Source organism: Sceloporus undulatus, chromosome 4, assembly GCF_019175285.1.
Source record: "Sceloporus undulatus isolate JIND9_A2432 ecotype Alabama chromosome 4, SceUnd_v1.1, whole genome shotgun sequence".
NCBI lineage: Eukaryota > Metazoa > Chordata > Lepidosauria > Squamata > Phrynosomatidae > Sceloporus > Sceloporus undulatus.
Window position 1 is genome coordinate 43,908,076 of NC_056525.1, and position 19,878 is coordinate 43,927,953.

The 19,878-nt window shown below is 39.6% G+C and overlaps 1 protein-coding gene across 1 annotated transcript in view; it reads left to right on the forward strand.

Annotated features, from left to right (window-relative positions):
* The window catches only part of LOC121929755 (ubiquinol-cytochrome-c reductase complex assembly factor 1), a 69,739-nt gene extending 55,434 nt beyond the window's left edge, over positions 1 to 14,305 (forward strand). The window contains exons 8-10 of the mRNA XM_042465640.1: positions 4,373 to 4,450; positions 6,203 to 6,316; positions 12,920 to 14,305. Coding sequence (XP_042321574.1) covers positions 4,373 to 4,450; positions 6,203 to 6,316; positions 12,920 to 13,054 — 327 coding nt within the window. The 3' untranslated portion in view covers positions 13,055 to 14,305. The remainder of the gene's footprint in view (positions 1 to 4,372; positions 4,451 to 6,202; positions 6,317 to 12,919) is intronic.
* Positions 14,306 to 19,878: the final 5,573 nt, after the last annotated feature.

The window sequence follows — 19,878 nt, forward strand, 5'->3', positions numbered from 1 at the left end:
AGTGTACAAGTTAAGGCACATCTAGAAAGCCTTGAAAATTAAATGTTTTTTTTTTAATTTTAACACTGGCAATCTTCCCATTATGCTTCCCAGTTGAGATAAATTTTGTTTCAAATTAAGAAATCCCCCCTCCCCAAAAAAATTAGGGAGAAAAATATTTGTCTGGCTCCAGAAGTCATCAGCTGAAAAAATTACCATAAAGTGTCCCTTGTATATCTCTCATTCATTAGGAATTAACAAAATTTGGAGTTTGCAAAAGCAAAAATTGTTGCATTGATGGATCATAAGGTGTTTTCAACAGAGGTACACTTTGTTTACATAATAATGTATAAATAAATGTTTAAAACTAGAATTTTCTAGGATTCTGGACATCTTGCCATGTAACTTTTTGTGGCTCACTTTCCTTCTTTTCCTTTTACTTGAGGGCAGAAGTAGGGCAGAGAAATAACTTTTATTCACTTCAGAAAGGTTACAGTAATAAAGAGACTCTTGTTAACATCAGAGAGCATGGCAGCCAGGAGTTTTCACAGTCTGGCATTGTTTGTTTTACCAGCAATTTGGAACCTTCTGCACTCTTAAAATATTGGCAAGAAAATATTTAACTGTTAACTGTTCTGTGGCAAGCATGAGTTGGGAAGTAGGAACATTTGAAGAAGTGAGGTTTTATTCATTCTAGAAATGTTTCTGTGTTTGTAAGAGGTGGGGAAGGTACAAAAACTGCCAGTGTATATGTCAGAATTTTGCATCATTAAGACAGAAACTTCCAAAGTTCAAATAGAAGAGGTATAGTAGGAGGTGTGGACAAAACTGATAATGTTAATGGAAGCTGAAAAGGAATGAGATAGTGATATAAATATGCACTTCTGACTCCAGAAATCAAGTGCAAATTTTGCTATGAGGACTGTTTGGACATAATGATAAACTATGGTGTATCACTACAGGAATGAGTTGCAGCAGACTTCAGGCATATGCAGCCAGAAGGGGTAATTCGGAGGATTTTGCCTTTTTTTTTTTTAATTAAACTTAGGCGGGGTACAAACCACCAGAAAGAGGCAGCTGGGAGCCGCCTCTCTTTTTCGCGTAGCCACGCCGCAGCAACCAAATTGCACATCGCGGTTGCACAAAAAAGCGCTAAAAAGCGACTGCTTTTTGCACCACTATAAATAGCTGGATTCTGCCGCACAGCTATGGCGTCATGGCGACGTGCTAGGGTTGCGGGGCATGTGCACACGCCACCCCAAGGCAACCCTAGCATGTTGCCATGATGCTGCAAAAGACCCGTCTGTACAGGGCCTAAAACCCAAGTGGTGCCTAAACACACCTTTGAGTTGTTCGAAACAAGCTAGCATCAATAACGTAACCTGACTTGCTTCAGTAAGTCATTGTTAAGATTAACTACATTTCTTATTGTTTTGCAAGTTTCTTTCAGTCCTAGCTTTGCAGAAGAGGAAGGTGTAAGTAAACCAATACACTACACAGTTTGTCCAGTTGAGACTTAAGAGCAAGCAAGCGAAAACTTCTAACCTTTTTGCGGCTGCAGCAGAGGACAGAAGAGCCCAAGGTTTGCTGTGACTTATCTCTATAATGATGTGCCATAGTTACATTGCAATGCAACCAAAATATTATTTGCAAAAACCTTATTTCTAATTGGATAACATACAGCTAAGAACCGAAATATCCTAAAGGCATCAGATCCCATCAATCTTGGAAGCTAAGGAGTGTCAGTTGTGGTTGGTACTTGATGCTGTAGGATATATTTCAGAAGAAGGAACTAGCAAAACCAGCTCTGAATATTCCTTGTGTAAGAAACCCCTATAAAATTAATGGGACTCACACAGGTCAACAAGCAATTTGAAGGCACATACACATACACACATTTTTAAATAGTGCCATTGATCCTTTATTCTAAGAGACTGAGAACACTACTTAGGTTCCAATTTGATGCATATTTACCTAGGAGAAAGTTCTGCAAAACGTACTGGAACTTACTTCTGTGTGGACATGTCTTGAATTGCATTGTCTTCAGAGGTAACAGAAGTAAGTTTCAGTAGCCACATATATATAGAATCATAGAATCATAGTGTTGGAAGAGACCGTATGGGCCATCCAGTCCAACCCCTTGCCATGCAGGAAATCCAAATCAAAGCATCCCTGACAGATGGCCATCTAGCCTCTGCTTAAATACACATAGGCGTTACCATTGCTTTGGGATATTTGGATGTATTGTTAACCATTGCATTTTGGTTAACTTCTAGGATCCTAGAACCCCAGTTTTGTTACTTGCTTCATCAAAGAGCCTATACAGACAGGCTAAAATAAAGCTGCTTCGGGTCATTTTGAAAGTATGCTGTTTAAATGATGCATTTAAGAGGCCAGAAGCCGTGCCAAGGCCATGCTCCAGTCCTAAGAACTGGAGTGCAGCTTTGGCACAGCTTCTGACCTCTTAAGATGTGTGTGTCATTTAAACAGCCTACCTCCAAAGTGACCCGAAGCAGCTTTATTTTAGCCTGTCTGTATGAGCCCAAAGTTTCCTAAACTACAGTACTTTGAATCAAGGGTAGGGACTACAGTATTGATGTTCCAGGGTTTTTTCTTGTTCAAGGCATAAAGGAGCTGTTTGCCAGGGAAATCCAGTGGCTGTTAGTAGCATTAGCATTGAGTAGCAAATAAAAGTTCTCTAGTACTCTGGACACTTGAGACAGGCTTGTAGTCAGTGAAATTATTACTATTGAAAGCCAGATGTTGAGATTTGCCAGTGCTGGGAAGACAGGATTGAGAAACAAATGTTTCTAAAGAGCCCTTCTTTAAGTTTATTTACTTATTTTAATGAGATGGTGTTGCTTTAGTATTAACTAACCAGTTTCCTCCATGTACTGTGAGAGCCCTCTTTAAAATGTGATGTTATCCAGGATACTACCCCCCTTTCCAATGCAAGAGTCATATTTTTATTTATTGCCATGTTTGTTTAGCTTTGTTATCTCCTTATTAATCTCTTTCTTAAAGCTGCTGCTTTTTGCTTTTATATAGTGAGCTGCTCCCCTAGGGATGCAAAGTCCAGGACTTGTCCCTGTAATGGCACTGTTTATTTTCTTTGCCCCCTTGCAATTGCCTGCTGTAACATTTGTAGTATGTGTTAAGTAATCCTTAAGGTAACATTTTTATTATGTCATAAAAAGTGCATGGCAAATATATTATAACTCATGGAATTTGTTTGTTTTAAAAATGGAAGGATAATTTATTGAGTGTGTTACATGAGAGCTGCTCCCCTTATTAGAGTATAGAAATGCTGCTTATTTAGGAGTATGTTCTGTTGAGAAAAGCCATGGTCTCTGACATGCCTAGAAAGAACAAGACTGGTTGGCTAAAAGTGACATCATAGTTTATGTACTCAATAAAAATTTAATTAAGTCATTACAGAGGTTGCAGTCATCATTTAACCCTGTGATTTCTTCTGTTTAGCACTTTTTCATTAAACATTCAGTAATAGTCCAGTGACCAAATCTTGATAGCCTATAAAATAAATGCATGAATTTTAATACTTTATATAAATGGAAAAATATGAGTAACTGACATAAAAGGATTTTTTCCTTGTGGTTCCACTGTGTGCATGTATTATAAAAATAAAGTTATGAAGGACAGCAATTTAATAGAAGACTATATATAAGCCATAGGTTTGATAGTATGACATGAACTAATTAGCTGTTTGAGGGGAAAATTATTATGAGGCAGTAACCAGAAGGCTATATGCATATTAATAGGGCTTTGATGACATCATTGATGAAGCAGTATTGGTCTGTTTTTATCAAAGTGCTCAGGTTTGTGTATGGCGTTATTCATGGCTTTCCTTTGAGTATGAAATTTTGCAACTGGTAGTCTAGCATGGTCTCTGGAGGCCAAGTCCTCAATTCTGCTGTGGGTTTCTCTATCTTAGAGTCCTGTTCCCCATCTCTTTTACATGTAATTTCACAGTGTGTACTCCTATATTTTTCCCTCAGAGAGCCATTCGGTATGGAATTTCTGATGTCAAGTATCCTATATTCAGTATGTACCTACTACCACTGTGCAGTAGGTGTCATAGCCTGCAAGAACACTTTCCACATTCCTTCAGTGTTTAAAAGTATGGTGTGCTGTCCATACATTGCTAATGTATGCAGAGTGTTTCAGCAACCATCCTTTCTCTTTCTGTATATCCAAAGGATCTCATTTTGTGTTATTCTTCATTCAAAAATATTGTTGCTCTCAAGTCTCAGCCAACAAGTTCAGCTCCATCTAGAAGTGGCTGACATTGGCAAGCGACTTCAGGTTTCTGGTGCTGTTTTCACCTCTAACTTCCTCACTGACTCAGAGTTCATACTGTTGCTTTATTTTTCAGATTGATTCTGTTTCCCTGAAAGAAAGCATGAGAAACATGACAGAGAATTTCTATGCAGCTATTTTTGGATATGACGAGGTAATACTAACATAGGTTTAGTACTGCATGTGTGGAGAAGATAGACAAGTGGTGGGGTCTACTATGCACGAAACAGATTTGGCCTGACTTCTGTGCTGATTACACTGGCTTTTGCAAACTAGATTATGCCAATGAAGTTAACCTGCTTAGATCTGCTTGCCTAAAAATAAGGATGGGGATAAAGGTGGGGAGCTTGGTATAATGATAGTCTGAGACTCACAATCATGTAGCAAGCTATATATAATGCTACTCTGTAATCGTGTTACTAGTGTGATGGTCAATATAAACTACAATTACAATCTGTGGATTTATGGTAGTTAGACACAAAAAGTTTTTGTCCCTCTGCTGTAACCAGGACATCCGGAAATGCAATGCTGCAAGGATCATGATTACCAGAAAATTTAATAGTCAGGTTTATGGTATTGATCCAATAAATAACTGTAATATTTTTAGCATTAGTGTATATTAAGAAGGTATCATTGATATATCTTTTATAAAATAGAAAGTCAGATCTATAAAGGTTGGTGGTATAACTCAGTATAATAGCATGCTCTAATTGTACCATAACCAAATTAGCTATACTAGATGTATAGTTTGTATTCTTTTTGAGTATTAGGCTCTAGCTAAAGTCAGTTTTACAAAAAAACTGTTTCATAAATGATTTAGCATTAAGTTATCTGTAAGCCAGTGGAAGCCCTGGTGGTGCAGTGGTTAAATGCTGGTAATGCAGCTATTCACAATCACAAGGTTGTGAGTTTGATCCCAGAGATTTCAAGCTTTGCATCCTTCCATCAGATGCTAAAATGAGTACCCAGCTTGTTGGAGGCAATTAGCTTACACATTATAAACCGCTTAGGGAGTGCTTAAGTATACTGATAAGCGGTATAGAAATGTACTTGCTATTGCTATTTTCTGTATATGATTATATGATTGTTAGATACTTCCTTTATGATTTTTGGTTTGTTTAATTTTATTTCATTATATAATTAGTAGTTACTCTTTGTATTTTCTTTAGTTACTTTTTGTTCATTCTTTACGTTATATTTGTACCTTGTATGGTTTTCCCCTCAGTTTGTTAGGTATAGTAAACTTAATGCTAAATCATTTATGAATACAGTTTTCCCTCCATATTCGCTAGGGTTAGGGGAACAAGACCCCCGCGAATATGGAAAAACCGCAAATAACAAAAACACTGTTTCTACCTGAGAGGACACATCTCTAGGAATCTCTAGGTCCTCCAGTACACCTCTGTGGTCAATGTCCAACATACACTGACCATAGAATCGCACTGGAGTAGCTACAAATGGTCTTTCAGGGCAACTTTAGTTAAAGTTGACCACAGAGTTGCACTGGAGGACCTAGACAGTCCTAGAGAGAACATATTAATGAAATCCGTGAATAATCAAATCCGCAAATATCAAAGCCGCAAATATGGAGGGATGACTGTACACTGAGTCTTTACAGATTGGCCGTATACATATTTTCAAACCAGTCTTTTCAACTATGGGTGATTGAAGCTTACTGTGCTCCCTACAAATAATATCAGTAATCTTTGTATTGCATTGTTTTCTCCCATGAATGAAGGATGGTTGGAAGTGAACATATCTGTCTGGAAAGTTACAGCTTACTGTATGTTTGGGCTATATTAATATGCATATTAATATACAGCTAAAGAGTAATTTGTTAAGATTGAAACCATTTCCTGTTTGGTCTTACGTTTTCCCAGCTTGTTGTTTTTCTTGTTAATTTTAGGGGATTTTATCAGACGATCATGTCCTTGCAGCAGCCATCTGGAGAAATCTGTTCAATAAACATTGTGATGATCCAAGGAAGTTGGAAATAATGGTAGAATATGTGCGTAAACAGGTGAGCAGTTATTTGGAACATGGTCATTCTTTCTGTTTTTCAGATAATGTTTGATATACTTGCTGTTGAGGCACTCACTTTGGGTTTCTCCTGTAGTTTGACAAGGGTATTTCAGCACCCATTGAAATTACTCATTTGCCCAGACATTTGCTGGTTTTAATAATTTCTCTTTTTGGTTTTGCTCTTATGTTTTTGTACTATGTGATATTTGTCACAATGACTTCTTTACAGTGTTCTTTGAAAATGACAGAAAGTACATAAATATTTCCAATAATAATAATAGCCTCCCAAATAGGGCTGTATAAGGATGGCCTCTCTGCCCCAATCCCTTATTATTAATATCCTTTATCCTCTGATTCATCACATTTTCTCATCCTGATTTAAGCCATACTGCTGTTAGAATCTACAGTAATGGAGAAATCCTCATATATTCCATCCTGAGCATTTTGGAGGAGGTATGGCGCGTTACAGACCACTGAAAAGCAGCGGCCTGCACCCGCGCCTTTCCCCGCTGGATCAGGGCCTCGGCAGCCAGAGCAGCTGCTGCTGAGGCCCCGATCCGCCACTTTCCAGGCCGCGGGGAAGCGGCAAAAGGCCACTTCCCCGAGGCCTGAAAAGGGGTGTCTTTGGGGCTTCAAGCCCCAAGGACACCCCGCGGCAGCGGGGAGGAGGAAAAGGCCCCTTTCTCCCCTGCGTCGCTGGGCGCAGCCATCTAAAGGCTGCGCCAGCAACGCAAGACCAGGAAGAAGCTCTGTTTCGGAGCTCCTTCCTGAGCTCACAAAAGGGCGCACTAAGCGCCCTTGGCGGCGTGACGGTGTCACGTCCACGCCACCTCGTTTGGAGGCGGCGTGTTCGTGATGCCATCATGGCAGCCCCCATGTAGATGGGGCGCCGCCATCTTGTACGTCCTCAGGACGTATTAGGCTTCGGGGCGTCAAGAAGTGACGCCCCTTTTTAAACCTAGGACGTCCTGAGGACGTCCCTTATGGCGGTCTGTAACACGCCTATGAAAAGTAAAATATATCTCTTTATCCCTTACCAGCTGTTTTTCAGTTTGTTCAGTACGGCTCTTTATTGAAATATTTATATCATCTCCCGGTTTCATCTACAATCCTGAGAGAGGGTACCATTATTATTCATGGCCACTGTTGGGGATCCTTGTCTCAGACAGGTTTTTTTAAGTGGCTATCATTGCCAAACTGTAAGCAAGCAAATAAGAGCAGCAACAACTTCTTCTTGCTGGAAATAATGTATCCAAATTTCAACCCCCCCTATGTAACTGGGGAGTATGGGCCTATTATTCTGCCTCTTACATTGATTGTACTTTGCATCTGTTAAGAGATTCACCTGTTCTGTACTTAATATTTTTTGGCTTCACACATCATTGGTCCTAAAGAAAACATTAAATAAAAGCATTTTAGACAGGAGAGCAAATTCAGCCTACAAAAATGCTGGGACAAACAGAATAAGAGATTGTAAAATTCTTGTATGGATAGTTGAGAAGGTTTGGCCAACTTGAGTCTTGAGTTTCACCTTGATTCTGCCCCCACTCCACCCCATACAGTTAGGCCACTTATATAGATTCTAAGCGGCCTCTTTTATGCTGCAAAGCAAAACTATCTGGGCTTGCGATTTTTTAAAGTGTAAAAACCCAGTTTAATTCAGATTATTGTTCTTTCATAACTCTTGCAGTGACCCAGCTCATTTATAGATGGTATACAGAAAAAACAATTCCTTGGGCCATAATCCAATGCATCCTCACTTCTTTATTGGTATGCATAGGATTGCATAGATGGGCAGTGATAAACTGAGATTCACACATGTTGGGTAGGATCAAAGGATAGATTAACAGATTTGAGCATTATTCCAGGTAAACTGGGAGAATTCAGCAAGGCTGCCTTTTACAGGCAGAAGCATACACACAAAAGGCATCTTCAAATGCAAGCCACACACAAGTAAATTGTCTTTTACTGGTTATGGTCAAAGAAAGAGATGTACAAATTTGTATCCTTCTTTATTGTTGTGTGCCTTGAAGTTGTTATTGTGACCCAAAGCGAATCTATCATGGAGTTTTCTTGGCAAGATTTGTTCAGAGGAAGTTTGCCCTTGTCTTGCCAGGGCCTAAATCTAATTGCTAGGCCCAGTTTAAATAAATGGAAATTAACTCAGTGATTTACCATTCAGCAAGTCACTGAATAGATGTACTCTTTTTAAGGACTATCAGTTGGATTTAGAACTGGGGTGGGTAACTGTGTCTCTCCAGATATTTTTTGGCTTGCAGCTTCCATCCATTCTAGCCATCACAGTGAGTAGCATTCCAGTTATGAGTTGCAGTCAAATGGTGCCTTGTAGTCCAAAAACATCTGGAGGGCCACAGTCACCCCCTCTTGCTCTAGACTCTAGAGCACTCTGAAGACAATGTCAGACCTTAAATTATAGGCAAGACTGCTACAAATTTTGTTTGCTCACTGCAGGTCATGCAGATCACACTCTTTCTTTCTTTCTTTCTTTCTTTCTTTCTTTCTTTTTCCCTTGGCCTCCAAATTAGAAGACAGTTTGATTTGATGTATAAGGTACACTATGGAGAGTCAGAGTGGTTTAGTGGTTTGAACTAGGACCCTGGAGACCAGGGGTTGAATCCCTGTTGAGCTACATAAAACCCACTGTTTGAACTTGGGCAAGTCACACTCTGAGCCTCATAGGAAGGCAAAGACCTCTGAACAGATCTTGAAAACCCCATGTTCACCTTAAGGTTGACATATGTCAGAAATGTTTTGAAAGCACAGAACAATAAGATCTGCAAGAATAGTGTCTCCTGCTCATGAGGAGGCATTGTCACCATGGCTGTGTAGTCAGTTATCTCAGCTAGTGGTCAGCAAAGAATCTACCCAAGTTGGATCTCACCTGGTTGCCACTGTGCCCTCCTCATTCCTTGGGGTTGCCATAAATTGAAACTGACTTGACAGTACATGACAAAACAAAGTCCCTGGTAAACTGTTTGTTATGGAGAGAGAATTTCTTGTAGAGTTTTATATAGCCCTCCCTCAGAGGCAAAACAATGAGCTTTTTAGAAGAAACAAAAAAAAATTCCCTGCAGACTGAGTAACTTTCCCACCATTTTCTCTAAAATCATCATAACTGGAAGAATTTCAAAGAGTTAGCAGTGTTAGTCTGTTTCAGCATAACATAACAGAGAGTGGGAGAGAGGAGGTTTGTTTATATTATTTCTTCAGCAAATACTTGTTTTGGGTAGCAACAATAGAAAACAGCTTCATTTTCTGTTTGCTGGATCAGAGGAGGACGGAATTTCTTAGCTCTTTTAAAATTTCTTATGACCCATATGTAGCTAATTAAAGAGAGGTATTATAGGACCTTCTCAGTTACAGGATGACAACATCCTGTCAATTTGTTAAAATATTCAACATTTCACTAGCTAAAAATTTTTCCCATAAACAATTGCCTTTAAAATACTGTTTGAAAATCACTGGGTATTTTATTTGACCCTCAGATTAGATTAGGGTTCACCTGTCTTTCCAAAAGAAATCCTCAAATATGTACTTGATTGTTCCATGTATACTCAAGGGAATTTAGGGAACAGCACCCACATAAATCCCTTGGCAGGAGATTTGTAAAGAGGCATCATTACAGCCTTCTTTGCTATGGGTTTAAGAATAACTAAGAAAGAAAGAAATTACATTCTGCAATATGGAAACACTCTAGTTTCTACAAATCCCATGAGAACAGTGACTCTGTCCTTCCCTGTTGACTCGCTGGTGCCAACAGAAAATACTTGTTAATCATTGCATGGGTCCCATTTTCTGTGGGCACACAGATGACCTAGCAAAGCAGGAGTTACCATTCTTGTTGAACAATTTTGTTGAATTCTTGCATTGACTAAAGGAGGGCTAGATCTATATTGTTTTTTATCAGAGGAGGTGTAGCTGATGGATTTGCTTTATAACAGCATTCCATTATTAATCTGTTTTGTGCTACTGTCCATTTCTTCCACTGAGGTTGGTTTTCCAATAGCTTCATAATATCCAGCCCTGATTTTCTAGTAAAAGATAGAGACCTATAGTCCATCTGATATCCAAGAGCTGCAACATCTGACACCATCCTTGTTGAACCAGGTGGTGACCGATCTGGTGTGAGATATTTTCTTTGCTTTTGTTTTTGCACCATATTTCATGATTGATTCATGAGAGCATGCAATCCCATCACAGTATAAAAGTACCAGTAGGTGAGTGGTTTGGTTCCCTGACCAGGAGAAGTTTTATAATCAAAATTAAACAGCAGAAAAATATTTAACACAATAAACTCCTTGGTCATACCAGTTATTGAGTGTAGCACTAAAATTATTGATTGGACTCTAAACAGAACTATATACATTAGACTGAAAAACTCAGATTAAAAAAACCACCAAATCATGGTTTAAATCCTTCAAGTGATATTGATTGACTAGGGTCCAAAACACACTTCAGAAATAATCCAGTTTGAGACTACTTTAACTGCGCTGGTTCAGTGCGAGGGGATCCTGGGAATTGTAGTTTATTGTGCCAGAGCTCTTTGGCAAAGAAGGCCAAATGTCTCACAGAAGTACAGTTCCCAGAATTCCCTAGCCTTGAGCTAGGGTAGTTAAATCGATCTCAAACTGGATTATTTCTGCAGTGTGTTTTGGACCTAGATCTGCCATGCAATATTAGTAGCCAAGGGTTATTACAAGTAAAACAAATTATTAAAGTAGCGGAGAGATCCTTGAATAAATACATCAAAAAAGCAAAGTAAATTGTTAATAGATGTATATAGAGATAATTTATTGAACACTGAAGAAACAAAAGGCATATAGTTGAAAATATGAGAAATCACCTTGAAGCTTGACAAAATAAATCACTATATGTCCCACATTAAAAACACAGGAGGACAAATTGAGCATCTGTAAATGGTTACAGAACAGGACACTGAAAAAAAGGATTGGCACTATATATATTTGTAACTCAAGAACAGATATTTCAGATAAATGGTATCAAGGTAAATACTGGAGAAATAACTAAGGCTAGTAAATGTAGTCTGCATAAACAAAAGGACGAAACTGTTGATCACTTTATTAATTTGTGCCATGCGATTGCACAGACTGTAACAAACACCAAAATAAAGTGTGTGCAATGATACATTGTAATCTGTGCTAAAATATGATTTGTCAACCATAGTTGAGAAAAAGAATGTTTGAATTATAGAGGTGGCAGTCTCTGGGGACAGCAGAATTGAAGATGGAAAAAGAGAAAATATAAAATACCAAAACCTACAGAAATTCAGTACCTCTGAGAAAACAACTGTGAAATCAGCGGTGATAAAATCTGGTAGCAGTACAAAACAATCTGACAAAACATATGAATGATACTATGTAGCTTGAATCACACTAGCACAATTACAAAAAGTGATGCTACAAACCACTACACCGTGCTATCTTAGTCTGATCAGGAAGTAATTGTCTGTGTCTTAGGAGCCAATAAGATTATCAGATTTCTGTCTAAAGATCACTGCAGAGGATACAAAGTAAGAAATGCCATTATTTACTAGTTTTTAGTCTGCAGCTTTTCCAGCTATGGCTATGATAGTAAATGTGCATCACAGAATTTCAATGGAAAGGGTACTAGTCCCCATCTGAGTGATGCCATTCTCGTTGTCACTTGCTTATATCTGGGTTACTTTTCTTCTCTATGGTTGTTGGTATTTTCTCCCTGTTTCGTTTCTCAGTTTCTCTAAGCTGTAAAAGTCATAATCTGCTTTATATTTTGTAAATATGAAAAATATATTTTTATGTTGTTGTTGTTGTTGTGTGCTTTCAAGTTGTTTCCAACTTATGGTGATCCTAAGGCAACCTGGGGTTTTGTTGGCAAAATTTGTTCAGAGGTTTGCCATTGCCTTCCCTGTAGCTGAGAGCATGTGACTTGCCCACCCATCCCAGTGCCACGGACCAAGTACTGGACACACTCCTTATACTACTCTCCCATTGCTGCTGCTGAAAAGACCCTGCCACTGTGTCTGATGTGGAAATGGGGCACCTGGCTGCACCTATGCAGACAGGCACTCTGTTTCCACATCAGACACAGCAGCGGGGGTCTTTTCAGTAGCAGCAATGGCAAAGTAAGGTAAGGAGCTGTCTAATCAGCTAGGATTTGCTGTGGATTTGTCTAGGAAACTCCGTCGCAAATAGCAGGCCATTTTGACCCACACAAAACCCCATTTCCCCGGGATCAGGACTAGTTCCACATCCAGTCTGTCAGGAGGCTGGGGAGAACGTGAGCATTTTTGTCATGCAGACAGCCCATATAAAAGAAATTTTGGGGGCTAGAAGTCTCAAGCAAAAGGTCTTCCAGGTCATGTGATTCCTGCTTCTTTCTGGGCAATGGCAAGTATAACTCATTTTATGTGGATTGGTCCTCTTCTCCTTGCAAGAGGGGGGTATTCATGCTAAGTAAGCACCAGCACTCTAATCTTCATTCTGCTTCTTTCATGGTTCCATAGTAATGAGACCTCCAGTTAGGGGAATCATCATTGTAGTTGATCTGCCAGTGACTTGTATTATTCTCTTGTGAATGTCAGGTGCAGCACCTGGATGCTATGCCTGGGGAAGACCTCCTGCTGTCTGGTGAAGTGACATGGCGCCCCCTTGTGGAATCAAATGCACAAAGCATTGTGAAGCCTGCTTTACCAACATACAATGATGAAGGACTCTGAAATCTTCATCAACCAGATGGAAAATGTTTGCTGCTGATTGTGTGGAACAATTCCTGGAAGTGGGACTTGATATATGCTATAGGGCTTTAAAAGGAGAAGATAATAAATGCTGTAGTTACTATATGAAAGAGTGATTAAAACTCCACTCTTTTGTAGTTGTTTCTACCTGAGTAAATCTGAACAACCTGCTATTTTTAGTATTATATGTGTCATCAAATGCTGCTATTTTAAGGACTCCCTCACCATTACATTATCCAAGTCCCAGCAAGCTGGTTCTCAAAGAGAACCTTTGGCTTTTGAGAGCAAAATAGTTTACGAAAGTGATAAGCAAGCTGCCTTTTGTCTAGTGAGGGAATCAGATTCTCATATGTTACGATTTATTCTTCTGTGAAAAGCACAAGCATAACCTGAAAACTCTTTCTGTACAGGTATTGTAAGTTTCAGGCTATGCAAAATCTGAAAATGGCTGAGGTTGTTAAAAGGTTGGCCTGTGGCATCCCATTTAAGATAAGGTTAAAATTGATACAGTTGGTATGGGGCAATTTTTCCTCCTTGCTTTAGCAGCATAGAAATAAAAATTGTTTGATAATGACCTTATCTGAGGCAGGGCCTGAAAGCTAAATAATAGGTGAAATGCATTTATATGCATGTAAGGTGTAGGTTTTACAAAATGCAAACAGTATTTGCCTAAGGGAAAAGAAATTAATGACATCATACTTTGTTGAGAGAAGTATAATCCTTTCTTTCCCTTCTGTGAGACTCCCTTTTCTGAAGCTTGTATTTGCTGGTGGGGGATTTCTACCAAAACGATAGCACCTTCAGAGGAAGCGTTTTCTCAGAGAGGATGAGAAGATTAAATTGCAGTGATCCTAGTTATTATCAGCTATTTCTTTCCCTGTCACCATCAGTGATGCACTTTGTACTTTTTAAAAAACTGCAATATATATTCAATTTCAAGGTCTAGCTTGGCCTTGAGTGTCCAGAAAACATTTTTCGGCCTACCATTTTTGTCTTTCGAAGTTTTGCAGAATTAACGTTTCCATTGTTTTTCCTCAGGTCATTTCCCTTCAAAATAGTGGTTCAGGATCTCTGTGAGACTAAAAATTTGACCAAATGGTTCCCCTTGCCCCCAGTTTCTTTATCAAATTTACCATCACTTAGAAATGATTTTTGTATGCATTATATAAAAGTTAGGACATCATTCATTTTTAAAGACAGAACCCTCTTTGTCATGGTCATAAGTGTAAACTGAGATACAACCTCTTGTTTTCTTTACCATGTAATGCCTTCCTTGAAAAATGAGAGAATAGTTCTCCAGAAACCTGGGTTTGATCCTAATAAATCTGCTGAAAAGAATATAAATGTCTTTTATTTGATTTGAGAGTATTTTTCCATCACTTCATTATTTGACCAAGGTTTGCACAGCTGTTCCTTTACTGTCCCAAATCACAGCCAGAATAATTGTAGTAGTAAATTTCCTGTGGCTTTCAGGGAAGACTGGGATGGTATTGGTGTTAATGTCTCATCCCTGGAGATCAGGGAGACTAAGGGATGCTTTTTTCTGGGTGCATCAAAGCAAGCTGTCTTATGCATTTAAAATTGTAAATGGGTTGTACAAAAATGCATTATATGCTGTTCTTATTCCTTCCTAGCAATGGCATCACGAGGCTTGGTGTCACCTGGTGCAGTAACTCATAGTGTCTCTCACACACCCCTCACTGACCCTCACATACCACATCATTTCTTGTTGTGTGCCTCAAATTGTTTCCAACTTATTGTAAACCTATCATGGTGTTTACCTGGCAAGTGCCTTCAGAGGAGGTTTACCATTCTCGTCCTCTGAGGCTGAGAGGTGTGTGACTTGCCCAAGGTCACCCAGTGGGTTTACTTGTCCAAGCCAGAATTCGAACCCTGATCTCCATAACATACACCTATCTTTCAGCCAGGTTAACAGGAGAGACCTCCTTGCTCTCTTCTCTGACTGGGGGAGGAGTGGCATCTCTTTGCCCCAAGTCTCTCTCTCTCACACACACACAAACACACCACACCTACCTTCCAGACAGGCTCGGAGGATGAAAAGAGGCTCTCCTACTCGCTGCTGGTGACTCAGAGAGAGGAGGGTGTCTCTCTGCGCCCCTGAGCCTCATCCCATGGACTCCTCACGCCATCCATCAAGATTCAACAGTCAGAGAGAGAGAGAGAGACTTTTCTTGTTCGCAGTAACCAGCAGCGAGTGGGAGAGCTTTTCTCCCTCTGTTGAGCACTTTTGGGGAGCAGTGGTGTTACCCCACTTAGGGTGTTACCTGGTGCGGTCTGCACCTCCCACACCCCGTACTGACACCACTGCTTCTAAGACAGTTTCATAAAATCTTTGTATCTTACTTAGGAGGTCGAAAATCTTTTCGTCACTGGCAGACTCGGTTGTACTGGATTATTTTGAGTTGGACAAACTTCTTGGAAGGTAAAGAGGATGACGTGCTCTCTCGGTCTTTCACCATCGTGGCTGACTGTTCGGGGGGGATGTAATAAAAACTTTGTTACATCTCATAATTAGCACATTCCTTAAAGAGGGAACATTTCCATCAGAACTGAAACAAGCAATAGTCAAACCACTATTTAAAAAAAAAACCCTCATTAGATTCCCTGATAAGAAACAATTACAGACCAGTCTCCCTTTTACCATTCTTGGGCAAAGTGATCGAGAGGGCAGTCCCCCACCAACTCCAAGATGTATTGGATGAAACTGATTATCTGGACCCATTTCAAACCGGCTTTAAATAAATAAAATAAAATAAAAGCTTTATTTCTAGCCCGCCTTCCAGAGATCAAGGCGGGTTACAATGGTGGATTTGCAATCCAACAACATACAATTTATAATAAAAACATTGTCAGAAATTTACAATTACATTATATAAACATTATATAAAACAACAACAATAACAATTCCAAGCTAGCAGCAATTGTAACAATGGTGAGGGGGAGAGGGATCACAACAGGGCTATTGGGGGTATGCCTGTTGAAAAGATATGTTTTCAGCCCTTTTTTAAATTGGGCTAGGGAGGGGGTCGAGCGGAGCTCGTCGGGGGTCGAGTTCCAGAGCTTAGGGGCCGAGGTGGAAAAGGCCCTTGTGTAGTGATGGCTCGTCTAGCATCTGGAACTCTTAGGAGAGTTTATCACCGATTGGAGAGTGCGGGACGGATTATATGGAGAGAAGCGGTCCTCTAAGTACCCTGGGCCCAAGCCATTAGGACAGGATACAGAGTTGAGACAGCCATGATTGCCTTAGTTGATGATCTCCGTCTGGGGATCGACGAGGGAAGTATGACCTTGTTGCGCTCTTGGACATCCCAGCAGCTTTCAATACCATAGACCATGGTTAGCCTTCTGGAACACCTGAGAAAGTTAGGTATTGGGGACACTGCGCTCCAGTGGCTCCATACCTACCTTTCGGGTAGATTCCAGATGGTGAAGCTGGGGGACACTTGCTCTTCTAAAGAGAGCTGACATCTGGCGTCCCTCAGGTTGCCATCCTGTCTCCCATGCTGTTTAACATTTACATGAAACCGCTGGGAGAGATCATCTGGAGACATGGAGCGCAGTGTTATCAGTACGCTGATGGCACATAAATCTATGTCTCTGACTGATGCAGTGACTAAGAATTGGATGTCTTAGTCTTTGGGGAGGAGCAGAAGGAAGAGGAGGAAGAGGAGGAAGGAAAGGTGTGGTGAGTGGCCAGAGACCTCAAGGTTTTTTTAAATTTTTTTTGGGTGCTTTTAATGCTAACAAGTCTCCCTTGTTTGTGACAGTGATAGTGTGGTGGTGATGATGATGATGATGATGAGTCAGCTTGAGAGGCATGCACACACTGTTTCTGAAGCCAAGAGAGTGTGACTTTCCAAAGTGCCTTTTCTGTGTGTTTTTGGTTCTTTAATGGTGATATTGATATCAGAAAGCCTCAGAGGCAAGGCCAATGTAAATTGCTGTGATTTTTACAAACTCATGCGCAGTGAAGAAAACACAAAGTCCCTTGACCAAGTACACACTTCTGAGAAGTACACTTGGTGCAAGAACTGTGAAACCATCTTGACATGTTCAATATGCATAGCTATGTGAACCCATGTTCAGTGTGAAACCCACAAGAGTTGGTTATGCAATAAGCCTCTGAAATATGCAAGAGACCATGTAAGTCAAGCCATGTTCAATGCCCAAATGTGCTGTTTGGACTGGGCGGCGGCAGCGGGGGGGGGGGGGTGGCCAGAAAGGGAAGTCCATTTCTGCCATCTGTCTAGGAATAATGCCCAAATGTCCTCCATTTTGATCATGCCTAAGAAACATGCATTTATATTAACATTTTTTAAAAAAAATCATCAAATTTTTTCGCATGTCCTCCATTTTTAAAAAATGTGCCCTACATTTGAAAATGTTGCCCTATATTATTTAATTATTTAATTTTATTTTTTGGCTCCCCCCCCCCCCCCCCCTTGTTTGAGGGACACCAACCTGGCCCCCGGCTCAAAAAGGTTGTCTACCCCTGGACTAGACTAAGATCAACTTCCTACAGGGCATTTACTGCTATGGCTCCCAAATTGTGAAATGGCTTGCCAGAGGAGATTCGTCTTATTACCACCTTAGACGCCTTCAAGAAGGCCTTAAGGCGGATCTCTTCCGCCGAGCCCTACCACCTGATCTGCTATAACAATTATAAGAGGACACTTCATTTTGAGCATGTATTGGAAGCTAGATGTTGATATGGAATTTTTATAGGATTGATCTGTTGGGTTTTTGTGTGTGGATTTTATGTCATATGAATGTATTTTAACTGAATTGTAATTTTAAATTTACTGTTGTACTCCCGCCTTGATCCGCAGAGAGAGGCAGGATATATATAAATAAAAATTATTATTATTATTATTATTATTATTATTATTATTATTAAGTAGAGGGCCCTAAACCTAGATAGGTGTCCTGCTTCCCTTCAGTTTTCAAGAGTGATAAATTTAAGCTGTAAACTGCTCATGGAAGGAAACACCCTATTAAATAATGATAACTTATCATTATAGTTCCATCTTTATCCAATGCTGAAATTTTAAAATTTTGTACACACTGAACCAAATTTATTAGGATCAATATAAACACATAATTTTGAATGCAAAGAGGTATTGTAGAACCTATGAGACTTAACTGTATGAAAGAAGTAGCATAAGCTTTCGTAGATTTGGTCTACTTCCTCAGATGTATGCAGTGAAGTGCATCTAAGGAGGTCTATGAAAGAAATCTGTGAAAACTTATGCTACAACTTCTTTTGCACAATTAGTCTCAAAGATGCTGCAAGATCCTTTTGCATACTGATATTCCAGACTAACACGACTATGTCTTTGAATTCTATCCACATCATTAAGAAATTCATTATAAGGGGGAGGCATTTAAAATACAAATTCCAGAAGCGAGAAGCAGGTTTGTCTAGGAAATATTTCAAAATTAGTACTAAGACAGTAAGAAGCAGAGCTACAATGAAATTCAATGCAACAGGATTGCTACTCTGGACGCACCCTTAGACCTTTGCTCTAGCAACAGCTACTAGTTAATTTTCTTTGTACAAAAAAGTTCAATTTGTTATTTTTCCCCTAAAGCAAACTTCCTCAGTTTAACTTGTTATAAAATGAGTCATATAAAGAAACTTTATATGCGTGAGGTATATTCCCCTTCTATGAAAACATTACAAACCAAACACTTTTTTCTCAGTTTGTTTAAGATGCTTTTGTTGCAAGCTGAGCTAAGGAGAGAACCCTCTTATGTGTGAAGTATTATGCAGTGTGTGTGTGTGTGTGTGTGTGAGATACTAACCCCTTGTAATTCATTACAGCTGTGTTGTATTTACATAAAAGAAGGCTTAGCTGTGTAGGAATTTGCTGATTAATTTATTTTTAATGGGAATGGAGTATAACAAGGACCAAAATAAACTTTACTTTGTGTACCTTGCTACTCATGGAATAGATGGAAAATGTAATGGTAGATATTTTGGCACAAAGCTACATACATTAATTCATATTCAAAATACTCATTTAAATCTTAACTCCACTGCATCCACAACACTCTTGTCATCCTGCAGTGCAGTGGAGACATAACTGAGAGTATGCACTACCAGTAAACATCATAGAGGCCTGGGATACACCAGTAGATATCTTTATACACTAGATATGCAAAGCCTGTGATCCAGAATCATGGAAGAGACTGGTGCCATGAAACCATTTGGAGCCCAGGGGACCCTGACTTTAGCCTATTTTAGATAGCAATAGCACCACTTTTTCCACAAATAAAGTAAAAAGTTCTGGACCTACGGTAATGTCTTCTACCCCCAGAAAATGATGGAGAGTAGTTGAGTTACCAGAAGGGAACTATGCATATAGAATGCTGTCACTTGTAGAACATTTGAGACTAACTGAAAGAAAGAAATTGGCAGCATGAGCTTTTGTAGACTTGGGTCTAGTTCCTCAGATGCATTTGGTGGTCTTAGTGTACATCTGCGGATAACAAAAGGAGATAAAGAGATCAGTTTATGACTTAATTGTGAGATTATGATGATGCCTATATGAGTTCACATTGTGGGCTTAGCTGGAAGCATGATTGTGCTCTTGGCTAGGAATATGGGCTCAGGCTTAATCAAGAGCCATCTAATATTAGGACCCCTGCTGTGGCGCAGGCACCTGTCTTTTCCTAAGGTAGAGGTAGCTAACAGTGGTCAACAGAAAATGAAAAGAAAAACATGATAGCCCACTGTATGAGTTAAACAGGACACAGGAATAGGAAGTTTACAAGGAAGAGGG